This window comes from Anser brachyrhynchus (assembly GCF_964034855.1).
Source record: "Anser brachyrhynchus genome assembly, chromosome: 2".
Classification (NCBI taxonomy): domain Eukaryota; kingdom Metazoa; phylum Chordata; class Aves; order Anseriformes; family Anatidae; genus Anser; species Anser brachyrhynchus.
Genome location: NC_137695.1, coordinates 20115702 through 20129345, shown reverse-complemented (window position 1 = coordinate 20129345; position 13644 = coordinate 20115702). Strand labels below are relative to the sequence as shown.

General features: G+C 37.4%; 1 protein-coding gene across 7 annotated transcripts in view; it reads left to right on the top strand.

Annotated features, from left to right (window-relative positions):
• The window catches only part of MLLT10 (MLLT10 histone lysine methyltransferase DOT1L cofactor), a 129832-nt gene that overhangs the window by 108618 nt on the left and 7570 nt on the right, over window positions 1-13644 (top strand). For all 7 annotated transcript variants that reach the window (XM_080579108.1, XM_080579107.1, XM_080579106.1 and 4 more), the window contains 6 exons: window positions 1650-1767; window positions 3113-3185; window positions 7425-7579; window positions 9386-9574; window positions 9999-10087; window positions 10213-10574. In XM_080579108.1, the coding sequence (XP_080435234.1) occupies window positions 1650-1767; window positions 3113-3185; window positions 7425-7579; window positions 9386-9574; window positions 9999-10087; window positions 10213-10574 (986 nt within the window). The remainder of the gene's footprint in view (window positions 1-1649; window positions 1768-3112; window positions 3186-7424; window positions 7580-9385; window positions 9575-9998; window positions 10088-10212; window positions 10575-13644) is intronic.

Sequence of the window (13644 nt, the reverse complement as noted above, 5' to 3'; positions counted from 1 at the left end):
AAAAAAAATAAAAAGAGCCAGATTTGAAGTGAAACTGCAGTTCTGTGTCTAGCAATCTTGCAAATACCTTTAAAATGAGAAGTGAAAAAAGCCTCATCATTGTAAGTAATTACTTGTGGCTTTTCCGAACTTCGTGACAGTAGAAGAATGCAAGTATCAAGCGCAATTTCTCACCAGTATATAGTAAATAAAGCATCATTGAAAACAGTTGTGTGAATTCATAAAAGTCCATTCATCAAGTTTAATATGTTGGCTGAAAGCCAAAACTTAATGGTAGTGTGTGATTCTTTCCAGAGACATAGTTTATACTCTGTAATATTTTGCTGTAATAACCAGTATGTTTCCCTCGTCTCTTGTGTGCAGTTAGACATGTCAAAATGTCCCACAAATTGAGTTCCTTACTGTTCACCTTCTTTTTTTTTTTCCATTTCTCAAAAAAAGTTTCCTTTGTGAAGGTTGTTTACTTGCTCTTAAAGATTCGTTCTAAAACTTAAAATCATGCAGGTTGTGTATCTGTGATTTCCCCCCACTCTGAATATTGCAATCTTTTGTTTGTTCTGAAATAAGTTCTTTTGTCAGGTAGGAAAATGCCTTTTTAATAAGCAGCGCTGCCTTTTTTTTTTTTCTTTGATTGCTTGTCTCTGAAACTCAGCGTTTGACACAAATCTTTTCTTCGAAAGGGGAAAAAGCATAAGCGGCCAAGGAGGAAGGTATTTTTATTGCGTTGGATTATGCAAGATTTTGGCCAGCCTCCTTAGCTTCATCTGTTTAAGGGTTCATTTTCGCTTGTTTGGCACAAGTCCCAGCAGAGACCTTCAGAATTGTGGTTAGCAACATGAATGAACACAAACTTTGGGAGCTCTTCAATAAGTAGAGCTGGCCCGCGGCCAAAAATACAGTCCCTTATATGGGGTCAGGGCAAAGCTGGGATTCGTTGAGCCCCCTATTGTATAGAAAACATACTTGTAATGGCTGTTTGCGTTCTTGAAAATAAAAACAAAACACAACAAAAAAACACCAGGCTTCCGAAGTCTATCAAAATAGGAAGTAACAAAATAGTGTGCAGGTTTTACTAATGACGGAGCAGAGCAAAGGAAATATGGCTCGGTGTAGTTAAACTATAGAGCTGAAAGTTGGACCTTTTGACCTCCACAGCCGGCTTGTGATGTAAGGAACCCGAGCATTTGTGAGACATCTGTTGTCTACCTGCCCTTATTTTGTAAATGGTTTAATAAGATTAAATAATTAGTAGGATAACCACATGGTCGCCATGCCACTAAGTCCTAGCACTGAGTGCATACTTTGGGATTGCAAGGGGGTCTGCCCACCCTGTTCCGTGGTGGTTGTTTTAAAATGCAATTTAGGTATTTTTAATATTTGCTGCAATAAACATTTATTAGAAGATTTTAAAATTAACATATCTACCAAAGGCTGTACTTTAATACTGGATGTGTTTTGAATATACCTCAATTCTATTTCTGTACTCACATATGGAAAATAAATTTTTCTGTTGAATACATTCCATTTTTTTTAAAGTCAACTTAAAAAAAATAAAAAATTATTTTGCATTAGGAAGACTTCTTGAAAATATATTCAGTATTCCTCCCCCTTGTCAAAAAGGGATTCAAGTTTTAATTGGTTTCTTGCAGGCAAACACGCTACCTGGATCTTCTCTCAGTCTGCCTCCATCCCACATGTATGGCAATAGGCTGAATCCCAATTCAGCCATGGCAACACTTATAGCTCAGACTGAAAACAGCCAAGCAGGTAAGCTTCCTGGTGGTGCTGGAAAAACGGCGATAGTTTATGGACTTAAGTATTTTTAAAAAGATTGTTTATTTTCAAACTCTGCCCAGCATTTGGTTATTTAATGTCTGTATAAAGTTACACGCGTTGGAAGTAAATTCTTGATTGTGTAGAACCGCTTTTTTTCTTTTTCTATTTCTTTTTTTTTCTTTTTCTTTTTTTTTACTGTCTGAAATGTAAATGTTTAAGCAGAGCCATCAGCAGGCAGGAATGCAACAATGTCTCCTGTGACTTCTGTGATTGATGTGTTCAGTTCTTAGCTCTTTGCAATGAGAGTAACACAGCTCTGGGTTTTGTCGTGAATAGTTTAAACCTTTATTTGCATAATTCATGAAATTGCATTACATACAACTTGGGGTGAAAGAGATCCGTTAGCGAACTTCTGCAGCATTCAGTAATCTTGTGAATATTTACCGATTGACATTTGGTAACATTCGGTCTCCTCTCCAGTTTTAATGAGCCACTGGATTTGCTTTGTTTCATTCCATCCGTTCGGATTTGTTGACATGTCGTAGTAGTCATGCCTGTTTGGGGGAAGGGAATGAGTTTAGCAGTTTACCAAGAATGGATCAGTCATGTCTTTGCCCTCCGAGAGGTCGGGGGTCACTTGACTCAGAATAGGGGGAGGGCAACCTTGAAGGGGGCAGATAGGGTTATTTTATTGAGAGGCCATAGGGAAAATAACCCTTTTGAGTCCTTCCAAGCAAAACGTTTTTGTATATTTAATGAGGCCTTTTTTGTTTGTTTTACTACCTTTTTAGCAAGGGACTTTCCTATACTTCTCCTTATAAATAGGAATTTGTGAATTACACGCTTTCATAAAGTTTTCAGTAAATTTGCTGAATAACACGTGCTTGTTAGATGGTGGTGGTAAGTTTAATACGTTACGTATTTTATGAGTTGTTTTGGGATGCAAAGTGTTAAAAAAAAAAATACAGAGCATCAGGATTTGCTGTGATAAGCATACAGATTAGCTGTCCACAGCTGTGATTCATTACTTTCACCGTAGAAATTAAAAGTGGCTGAGGGGAGGGTACTGCAAATGCAAACCACGCTTCTGTGCTGTAAAACTGAAAGGAATGAAAGAAGGGAACATAATCCATGGCCTGGTACAGCCTCAGAAATGTGTAAGGACAACACCTTACATGCTACAGTTCAGCAATCTTAAACTAGTTATGGATTCGTTCTTCGGTACTAACTGCGGAGAGAAGTTAAGATTTAAGATATTTTAAAAATATCTACATCAGCTTTAAAACTCTTATCTAAGAAGAGGCGATTTATCAGCTGTGAAATATTTACACTGCAGATCAAGATCTTGGAGATAATAGCCGCAGCCTCGTTGGCAGAGGAGGTTCGCCCAGAGGAAGTCTCTCACCACGGTAAGCGTTATTTACATTGGGGAGTGCAGGCAGAGGAAATGTTTTAAGATTTGGAAACTTCACTGTCTTTTTACTAGTAATACGTAAGCGTTTTAAAAGCCTTTATGTATAAATATATATATATATCAAAAAACCTAACGTGTCCAGATAGCTGAAAATGGTCTGAAATTTACTTTTGTATCGCTGAAATTAGGTTTACAAATGAAGGCCGTACGAAACGGAGACTTGCTTTAAAGGGATTTATTTATCATTTAATCCACACATACTACCTCCTCACAATACAATTACCTCCTCAGACTTGTTACTGTAATTGTTTTATTCAAATTTGCAAAAGTCCAAAAACCCATAGACTTGAAGACTACAAAGATCACAGTTAAAAGGCTGTCTGAGAAATTAACTATTAGTAAACATTTTGAAACAAATTTCCCTCACCACTTCAAATATGCAGTGATTCTTAGCAGGGGAAAAAACAACACTTTTTGTTCTCTTGCAATTCACCACTACTGCAGGAGGTTGATATAAGAGTTCTGGTGCTGGAATTCTATCAAATTACTTTGATTTAAAATATTTACTGTTAAAATTTCAAAATTGTGTATTAAATACTTCAGTAATGTTTTCCATTTATATATATATATATATATAGTACATCTTTTTGCCTTTAAAGGGCTGCATTTTCCATTTTAGATCTTATGTTGATTAGCTTATGTATTGATATTAGATTTTTTTTTTAACCAAGGGTCTAAGCATAGGAATTTTATCTTAAATAATTTTAGTATGGCTAAAAAAAATGTAGTTACAGATACAGCATTGTGACGATGAGTTTTATTGTTACACCCTGTGTTTATTGTAATAATTGATCATGAATATCTCAAATTAGGTAATTTAGTGTACACATCTTGTTGATCTTGTGTTATATTCCTTAATTAATCAAAAGACTTCTTGTTGAATTGGGTGCGAATATCCATTATAATACTTAAGTGGTGTTACCTATTCATGAACTGGCTTTTAAGATTTCAAATGCATGTTACTTCTAAAACAATAAATAGAGAATTTACAAATGAGGTTAGACTGTTCTTTGTATAAAAATGTGTAGTTATATTATTAAATAAAAGTACCATATAATTACTTATATAAATAAGAAACATGCCTGTATATATCTATAGAAGTAAGTTAGAGATTTTTGCACAGGGAAATGCTTGACAATTAGGAAATTCCAGACCCTTGATATTATGTAATCATTAAGTAGTCCTCATACGCACATGTGTTGTGGTAATTAGAAGTTTTAGTGCTTGCTCAGTTGTTTTGCAGAGGCCTGGGTGTCGTATGATCCGAGGTGGCCAGAGTTCTTATTCGGGCTGGCTTTAGACAGAATATTTAAAAAGCTAAAGTTCTTAAATATGTTTTTAACTCATATTTAAAACACTTTTATTGGGTGTGTGCTCAGGGTATTTGTAGTCCAGTATTTATAATATAATAAGATTTCAGCTGATTTTCATTAGCATCGTAAAGGAGAACTATATGATTCAAAAGCCATCTCAGAGCAGAATTCCATCCAGATCTACCTTAAATTTGGCGGGGGGGGGGGAAGGAATCGCTACTGTATTTCTGAAATTGAAAGATGAAAAATTCAGCCTGAAATATCTAGCATGCAAAAAAAAAAAAAAAAAACATACCTGTGTAAGTTCACTAGCCAGCAAATTTTACTGCTGGTTTGCAGTGTGTTTGTAGCTATTTAACATATCCAGTGCCTACCCTACCGATCTGTTGCTGTTGCACACAGCATGCAGTCGCTTCTAAATTGTTTAGGTAATTCCTCACCGTCCTGAGTTAAATAAATAATTAACTTTGGTTAGTTAAAATATGGTGAATAAAAAGCTAACTTCAAAAATCTGCTATCTGAAAACTTTGCTATGTTACCTGCACTATGTATTGTAAGCATTTTTCCTACAAGTTCTGATTCTTCCCTTTGAAGCTTATGAGATTCATAAATAACACTTCTCCAAAAGAACAGTGATTTTAAAATAGCCGTTCAAAATAAAAACATTTGAGGAAAGAAGTGTTTGCTGTTGATGACAGCTCATTGCTCTCTTCTGAGAAGATTCGTGTGACTCACGAGCTGTGTGGTCATTTCAAATTCATATTGCTGTATCTTTGTACCCCTGTGTAATCAGTTTGATATTTAAGCTCTCATGGTTAAAATTGTTATTTAGAGGATATGAAATACATGTTAAATATAAATATACAGGGGATATGTGAGCTGTTTCTATTTTGTAAAGGAATTGCTGCTTTTCCCAAGGTAGCAATTAAACTCTTTTCACCCAACACTTTGCCTTAAATTTAAGAATGTTTTGTAATACCTGCGTTGTTATATGTATATATGCCTATATCTAAATGCAGATCACTTGTGATATTACTTAAAATTAATACTGTAAGAGTATGAATAGCTATACCCCAAACAAAAAACAGTTGTGAAAGTAAGCAAGGTATGAAACATGGAACAGAGAAGGGATTGCCATCTCAGTGACTGCATCAAAGCTTCGCATACAGCACACTTATAATACGATTGGAAAAGAAGATCAAATATGTGTGGAATAAGGATTCAAACCTAGTGTGCAGAAACTGTATCATATATAAGGGGTGAAGTAGAGGATCAGCTGGAAGAGGACGGATTGACTAATGTTGAGATACAGAAGTCTAGTTGTTTTTTTTCTTCTACCTCTCCAGAAGCTTCCAGGGAAGGGTTGTGAGGTTATATAGTTGTGTGTTGCTTTATTTTATGCTTTTATGAAGTCGACAGGAAACTGTCCTAAGCCCAACAAGACTTTTGTTGTTGATTTGTGATTCACAAGGAATAATCTGTTAGGGTAGTGTTACGTGCCTGTAAAGTGCATGCAGAGAAGTTGCTGGTGTGTGTGTGTGTATGCTTTTTGCTTGTTTGTTTAATTAAAATCTGTTGTTTGTGCAGAGTGTAGTACATCTGTTCAGAATGTTTCTGCATAAACTTTCATTCTTACCACTTCAGCATGTCATGTAAACAACTAGTTTTAAGGCTGTGTTTTTCATGTCTGTGCTGACCTGTTAAATGCTGTAGAATTGTCATCTCTTGTCAAAAAGCACCACCTTGGTTACCCATTCATCAGACTTCTTTTAACAAGTGTTACTCCTCTTTTCATCCTGTATGCAAAAGAGGAATATTTACAAATACCTACAGAGCTCTTAAGTCACCTACTTAAAACCTTTACTCATAAAAATCACTTTGCTCTGGTGCCTACGCAATGCTTGACAGTCATTAGGTAGCTAATGTGCTGTGACCACTGCTTATTACACTAATCATAATTAACACACCGATTTCCTGAGTGCTCTATGTTGGCCTGTACTGGGACCGCGGTGGTCTTGGTAAGTTTGCACTGTGTTGAGCAGTACAGCTGTGATCCTGTGGTGGCACAAATATTTATTACTACAGTAATAACCGATACATAAGAACCTGAATTTCAGCTCACTTGAGTTGATTTAAAAACAAACAAATAAGAAAACCCAACCAACTTTTAGTGGGCCTTGGTGTTGGTCCTGTATGAGGAATGGGGCGATGCATACAGGAGGACAGCATTCAGAGACAGAAATACACTGAGTGTCTGGTTTTGCTCACAGGTTAGATTTTGCTCTACCCAATGAAAAAGAAGCCTTCTTGTAGGACTTGAGGTTATCTTTTAGTGGCTGTATGCTCAGTATTGGATTTTCTCCTGAACAAGAAAAGGCATGTTGCAAAGGGATTATTCTTTGAACTATGTGTGATTGTGAGCAGAAAAGAAAAAATGTACTTGAAGTGTGCACAGGACAAGCAGAGGACAACTTCGACTTCCATTGCATTCCTTGTGAAATAATATTTTCCTGTAGTCCTTCAAAAATCTGTTTTTACATGATTCTTTCTGGAACAAGTTAGGCAGTGAATTTGTATGACCTTTCTATGTGGATGTGCTATTCTGTGCTAGTCCGTTTGCAAGAAGCTGTGTGTTTTCCTGGTATAAATTCTAATGCTGTGAAATATTATTATTATTTAAGTCAAAGCCTTAGTAGTGAGGGCCAGGAGTTCTTGCTGATTTTGATGAATTAGCTTAGTCTTTGGGGTGTAAGGCATGTAGGTGCTAAGGGCTGATACAAGGTAAGAAAACAACAGGCTTTTGCTAATACATTTCCTTCCGTCATTTTCTTTTAAACAATAAATTGCAATATTTTCAACAGATCCCCTGTAAGCAGCTTGCAGATTCGCTATGATCAATCAGGGAACAACTGCGGGGAAAACTTGCCCCCAGTAGCAGCCAGCATAGAACAGCTTCTGGAGAGGCAATGGAGTGAAGGACAACAGTTTTTACTAGAACAAGGCACCCCTAGTGACAGTAAGTACTTGCATTATGTTCTGGTACTGTTTTGTTACCTGTGTTGCTCTTAATTACCGCCCAGTTGTTGTCCAAGAATTTTTAAAGACTTGTTTTCTGTTGTGAAAGGAATTATAAACGTAGTGTTGGATTGCAACCTAGTTCTTAGTGTGGCAGTTGGCTTCAGTAGATGACAAGAGAGTTTTCTATCTAAATTTTTATGGATGGGGAAATTGTGTCATGCAAGAGGAAGTGACTTGTGGATCCAGCTGGTTGACTGCGGAGCTTGAAAACAAATTCTGGACACTTAAATTCTGGACTCTTAGATCCACTACTGCAAACTTGCACAACTTTTGCAAACTGTGGACGAGTAAAACCCAGTTGCTCAGTTTGCTTTATTGGTACAGTGACTTTTTCATTTTAAAAATCTAAACTGCCTACTTCCGTTGCTGTTTCAAAATATATATATATTTATAAATGTCAGGCAAGTGTCCTACTAGGCTTTCGTATCTTTATTACGTTCTGTGTTTACCATGAAATTCTCAAAGTAAGCAAATCATTTTTTCAAGTTGCATTTAATAGGATGAAATAGTCCAAGAACGAACACACTAAATGTGGAACTGATGAGTAGATCACTTACATCCCTGTGTTCCAGAAAATAGCAGTGTCTAAGGAAATGATTGAACACATTTAAAAGAAAATTAATACCAGCTTGGTTTTTGTGTTATATTTTATTGAACGTGTTATTCTTTTTGGTAGTGTAAAGTGGTATCTAGTTGGTGTTTTTATGAATGGTATCCTGACAAAAATGCTAATTGTCAGGAAATTCATGCAGGGATAATCCTTTAAACATGATAGCTGGAGGACAGGTTTAGCTAAGTCTTATTGCATCTCATTTGGGCTCACTGAGGGTTCCTTTGTATGTTCTTGAAGAGGAGGGATAAAAGCTAAATCCTTGGGAAATGACCAGATGTGCCTATACCAGTAGACTTATGTCTGTAGTAGGCCCAGAGGTCATGTTAAACAAATACAATTTAGAATTAAAAAAAAAATAAATGGCTATCCCTGTGGCTTTACAGTCACACTCTAGTACTAGTTGGGAAATCCAAGTTCTGAAACAAAGTCGGAGTTTGAAAAAACTGAGCTCGGTAAAGAAAATCATGTTAGTACAGAAGATGATGCCCTTTTTCTGGGGGCCGAGGGGGGGAAGAAGAGGGTGGTAACTGCAGTGCTCACACAGTGCTCCCTGCTGGGTGATTTGTAGATCGACGCTCACAGCAAATGAGAGTGCTCCCAGCAAGGTGTGTCGTGGTAACTTAACAATGGGTGAAATTCTGTCATTGTTTAAGTTTGGGATTCATTGTACAGGAGATTAAAACTGAATAATGCCCCTTTCCCAAGATTTTGTTTATTTCTACATCAGTGTTGTTGGTCGGATGTATTGTTAGTTGAATGCATCCATGTCAAACCTTTTCTGTTTTCATAATGCTTAAAATTTCGAATAGATTTTTCCAAGCTACACTGCCAACCTGTGCTGCTAAAACAATATTGTCCTTGTATTCTGGTTTTTGGAGCTAAGTTATCACGTACTCAATTTTGCTTAAAATGAATGTCACCCCTGATGATGAGACATTATCCCATTAACATTTTTGTTTTTATTTTCACATATAACTGCATTTGCTAGTCTTGATTTATAATACATAAATTAAAGTGAAGGTGTTACTTATTTTATTTAAATTTAGCAACAATGAGTCTAATCATGAGTGATTTTTTAATGAAAGAAAAGCTTTGAATGTGATTGTGAAAGATAACGTGTTTTTATCTTAGTTTTAGGAATGCTTAAATCATTACACCAACTTCAGGTTGAAAATAGGAGGTTAGAAGAACAGATAAAGAATCTGACTGCTAAAAAGGAACGGCTCCAGCTACTCAATGCACAGCTTTCAGTGCCCTTTCCAACAATAACTTCAAATCCTAGCCCTTCTCATCAAGTACATGCCTTTCCAGTACAAGCAGGTAAATAGTGTGAAAGTGTGGAAGAAATTTGAATGGTTCATATGAAATACCCATTTCATCTACAAATGCCATCAATGGGAGATGCATGTACCTGTATTATCAGAATAAATATTTTTATGGGGATTAAAACAAACAAACAACCCACAAAACCCCAAACCTCTATTGTTTAAAATCAAGTGGAAACCTTGTATAAACCATTACTACTTGTTTCAGTGTGGGTTTTTTCTTCAGTCTGGAGCACATCTGTTTGAATCTATTGATTCACTAATCAGTTAGTTAATATTTTACTATTCAGCAGCGATTCTAAGGTTGACTTTACATTTTCCATGTTTACCTTTGACATTATTTTAAAATAATTATTCTGAATCTTTTTACATGTTACAGAAATTTAATCACTGTGTGTTTTTTGAAATAATTACTTTAGCACCTAGCACCGATTCCTTGAACAGCAGTAAAAGCCCGCATCTGGGAAACAGTTTTTTACCAGACAATTCTCTTCCTGTATTAAATCAGGTAATATTTATTTGTTCCTTCTAAACTTAAACTTGTTACAAGTTAACTCATCATAGCCGTTGTATTTTGCTGCTATGCGAAACTTTATGCAGCTGAGGGGGTTTTGTTGTTTGTTTTTACACCAGGAGATAACCTCCAGCGGACAAAGCACCAGCAGTTCATCAGCCCTTTCCACTCCACCACCTGCTGGGCAGAGTCCAGCTCAGCAAGGCTCAGGAGTCACAGGAGTTCAACAGGTCAATGGTGTGACAGTGGGGGCACTAGCTAGTGGTATGCAGACTGTAACCTCCACCATTCCTGCAGTGCCTGGTGTGGGTGGAATAATTGGAGCACTGCCAGCCAGCCAGCTGGCAATCAATGGAATTGTAGGGGCTTTAAATGGGGTAATTCAGACCCCGGCAACAATATCACAGAACCCTTCTCCTCTCACTCATGCAACCGTGCCACCCAATGCAACGCATCCTCTGCCAACTACATTAAATAACAGGTAAGAATTTGCTGATTTATGTTTTTCTCGATAGTGTCTGTCTTCAGTTTAGCTGTATTTTTAGCTGCCTTATTCAAATGGTACGTTTTCTGCCTTAGCCTCTAACTGTCAAACTAGGTTCTGCTCCTGATCTGTGAAAGAAAATAAGAAAAGCATTTAATGGAAGCGTGAAGGTTAAAGAAGAAAGGTTTTCTGTTTAGCTTTTGCGAATTGTAGCTCACGTCCGTTTATTCTTGTTTTTTAATCGAGTCACATTCCAAAACAAATGTAATTATGCAAATGTGCTTCAGATCTTTTTTTAGTTCAGAAAACAATATTCTTTGTCCTGCCAATTGTTCTTCCAGGATTAAAGCAACACTGGAAAAGCTACCATTTGTTGCAGTTGTGGGGGTGGAGGGGAAGCAGAAGGGGAACAGTATATGGTCATGTAGTTAAAAAGGTAATAGGCATAACTAAGAAGAGTAGTGATGCAGCTGCGTGGTGTTTTCAGTTCTCTGCATCTGACTCCAAAGACAAGAAAACTATTTTTTCAAGTCATGTTCCTAAGGATTTTTAAATGCATAAAAAGATGTTTAAGTACTTGTAACAACCCTTTCCCCAAAACCAGGTATCCTAAGTAGCCTAATCTGCTGCTGCTGCTTGAGGTTACAAGGTAAATGGGTAACAGAAGGAGACAGCTGCTTTCCAGGAGGGGTTCAAACTGCTTGGTCTGGAAGTATTTTGGGATAGAGCAGAGCCAGGGATAACTAATTCACTTAACTCCTGATAACTCCAAGGATAACTCCCACTTCCCTTCCCCCTACCCTCTTGTATTGCCCTGCACTTAGGAAGAACAACCACTTTTCTGTGTAGAAAGAAATGCCTGCAAATAGGGAGCGGACTGCTTGTCTTCGAGTCTATTTTTGGAGATTATGCTGGATTACTCAACAAAAATGCGTATGTGATTGGCATGTGATGGGTGGGATCCCTGTTTTTGTAGCTTTTTTCCATTTTTTTTCTTTACTGTTAATTGACAGTATATCAGTGTTCTTGTACAGTATCATTGGTACTGCTTCATTAGGCTTATAAACCTGATACTTTTAAATGTGTCCTGTTTTGTTTTCATGTGCTATTATATTTTTACTGAGCAGATTGTTTTTCTTAGCTTATATATGAACGTAACATTTCACAGGTTAAACAAAAGACATTTCCTTAATGAGAAAGTGTTTTCGTTCTTGTGTATCAGAGGTCTGCAGAGAACACAAGAATTTTGATTTACTCTCCCCAAAAGTGTGAGGAGCGGTCCTTTGTAGTGAGAAAGACTAGACAGAATCAGTTATATTAACAAGTTGTATAATAATTCCCCATTTCTGGTTGTGCCAAGATAATGCTGGCCATGCTGCTCTTTTCTCTGTTTTTTGTTAATACGCAGATTATTTATTTCTGCCTGTCCATAGTGCAGAAGATCTTTTGTTTCTCTTTTATATCAATTTTAACTGCTGTCACTCTTAAGTGTGTAGCCTAGGAATAGACTACTCCACTTCATGCAGAATATTGAAACTAGTGTACTGCTGGTTAGCTCTAATTCTAGCTTATATCAGACTCTAGAATATTCCTGACATTTTTCTGTTCTCTGCTACAGCAAGCTCATGATGGTCTATAACTGTCAGAATTTCCATTTCTTTATCTTGCATGATCTCTATCTGCATTGCTCCCTCAGTAATATTAATTTTATTGTGGTTTTCACACAGTTCTCTCCTTTTTTGAGTTCATCCCTTCCTCCCCCCCCCCCCCCTTTTTTTTTGCTGGGCTGTCTTCTTTTTGAGATGTTTCCCAGTTACTCACAAATTAGTGCTAATTTGATTTTAGTAGTGATACATACGTTCCTTATCCCTGGTTTTTCCATTAAAAAAATACTTGTGAAAAATCTTTAAAAAGCAAACAAAACAAAACCCGCCTTTTCTTACAAAAAAACTATGTTGTGCGGAGACTCTGGTATGATTTTGGATAAAGAAAAAATGGGAAAAAAATTATAAAAGTATTTTCCGTTGGCTGAGATCATTGTTTCTGAAACTCCACGGCACACCGTTTGTTCCTGCCACCCTTGAGGTCAGCGCTGATTCAGTGGCAAGTAGCTGGCTGTTCCTTTAGTGTTAAATTCCTCTAGTTATCACTACTCTTTGAACTGCGTAAGCGGGAGGGTTAGCTTGTGAAAAGCACGGGCAGGCATGGAGGTTTGCTGCCACGCTGGTACCAGCTCCCAGCTCTCTGACCGTGGTTAGACGACGTGGTGGTGAACGAGGTTGGAGCTGGGTTAAATCACTATTCCCAAGATGATGGGAAGTCATACGAGAACCCAGCCCCGCTTTTTAACTTTTTTTATATTGTTTTATAATTAAAAGACCTCCCAGGTACTCCTGTAAGTTGCTATTGATGGTAACTTTCCCAGTTTCAGAATCTGTCCAGTTTGATGTGAAAGATAACTAGATTATTTACTGGTACTTCAAAAGTTGTGTATACGTGGTTCTTGTCCGCATGAGCTCTTTGTTAACTTTGGGACGTAGGGAAGCAAGAAAGCACTGATTTGCACACTCCTCTTTGGGAAAGTTTCAAATGGTAGGTAAAAGCCTGCCTTCATTCAGTAGAGAAAAATACATGGTCTTATTCAGGGGGCAGGGAGGGAAAGTTGAATGCAGGTTGCGTCCTACCTTTAGAGCAACCAGGAGATCCAGTGATTTGAGGGAGAAGATAGGATTGTTTCTTTAACATTCTAGCAATTGGAGAAGGCTGTAGGATGGAGAGGTTCAGACCAATCGTATACCTTTTACTGAGAAGCTAAAAAGGATTAAATTTACATTGATCTGATTTAGAGAGAGGTCTGTGGTGAAATCCAGTGAGCCGCCTTTTCCAGCAGGCTCAGGAGCCGCAGGGTTGCTTCTTCTGCAGTTAGGCTTTGTTCCTAGATGCATCTCAGCTGCTGGCTGTGGGTATTTTCCTTCAAGTGCCTTTGTAGAGCAGGAGAGGAAGACAGAGTGGGTAAAGACAGCAGCAGAAAAAGCAAGGGCAAAGGTGAAACATGATGTAGGAAAAA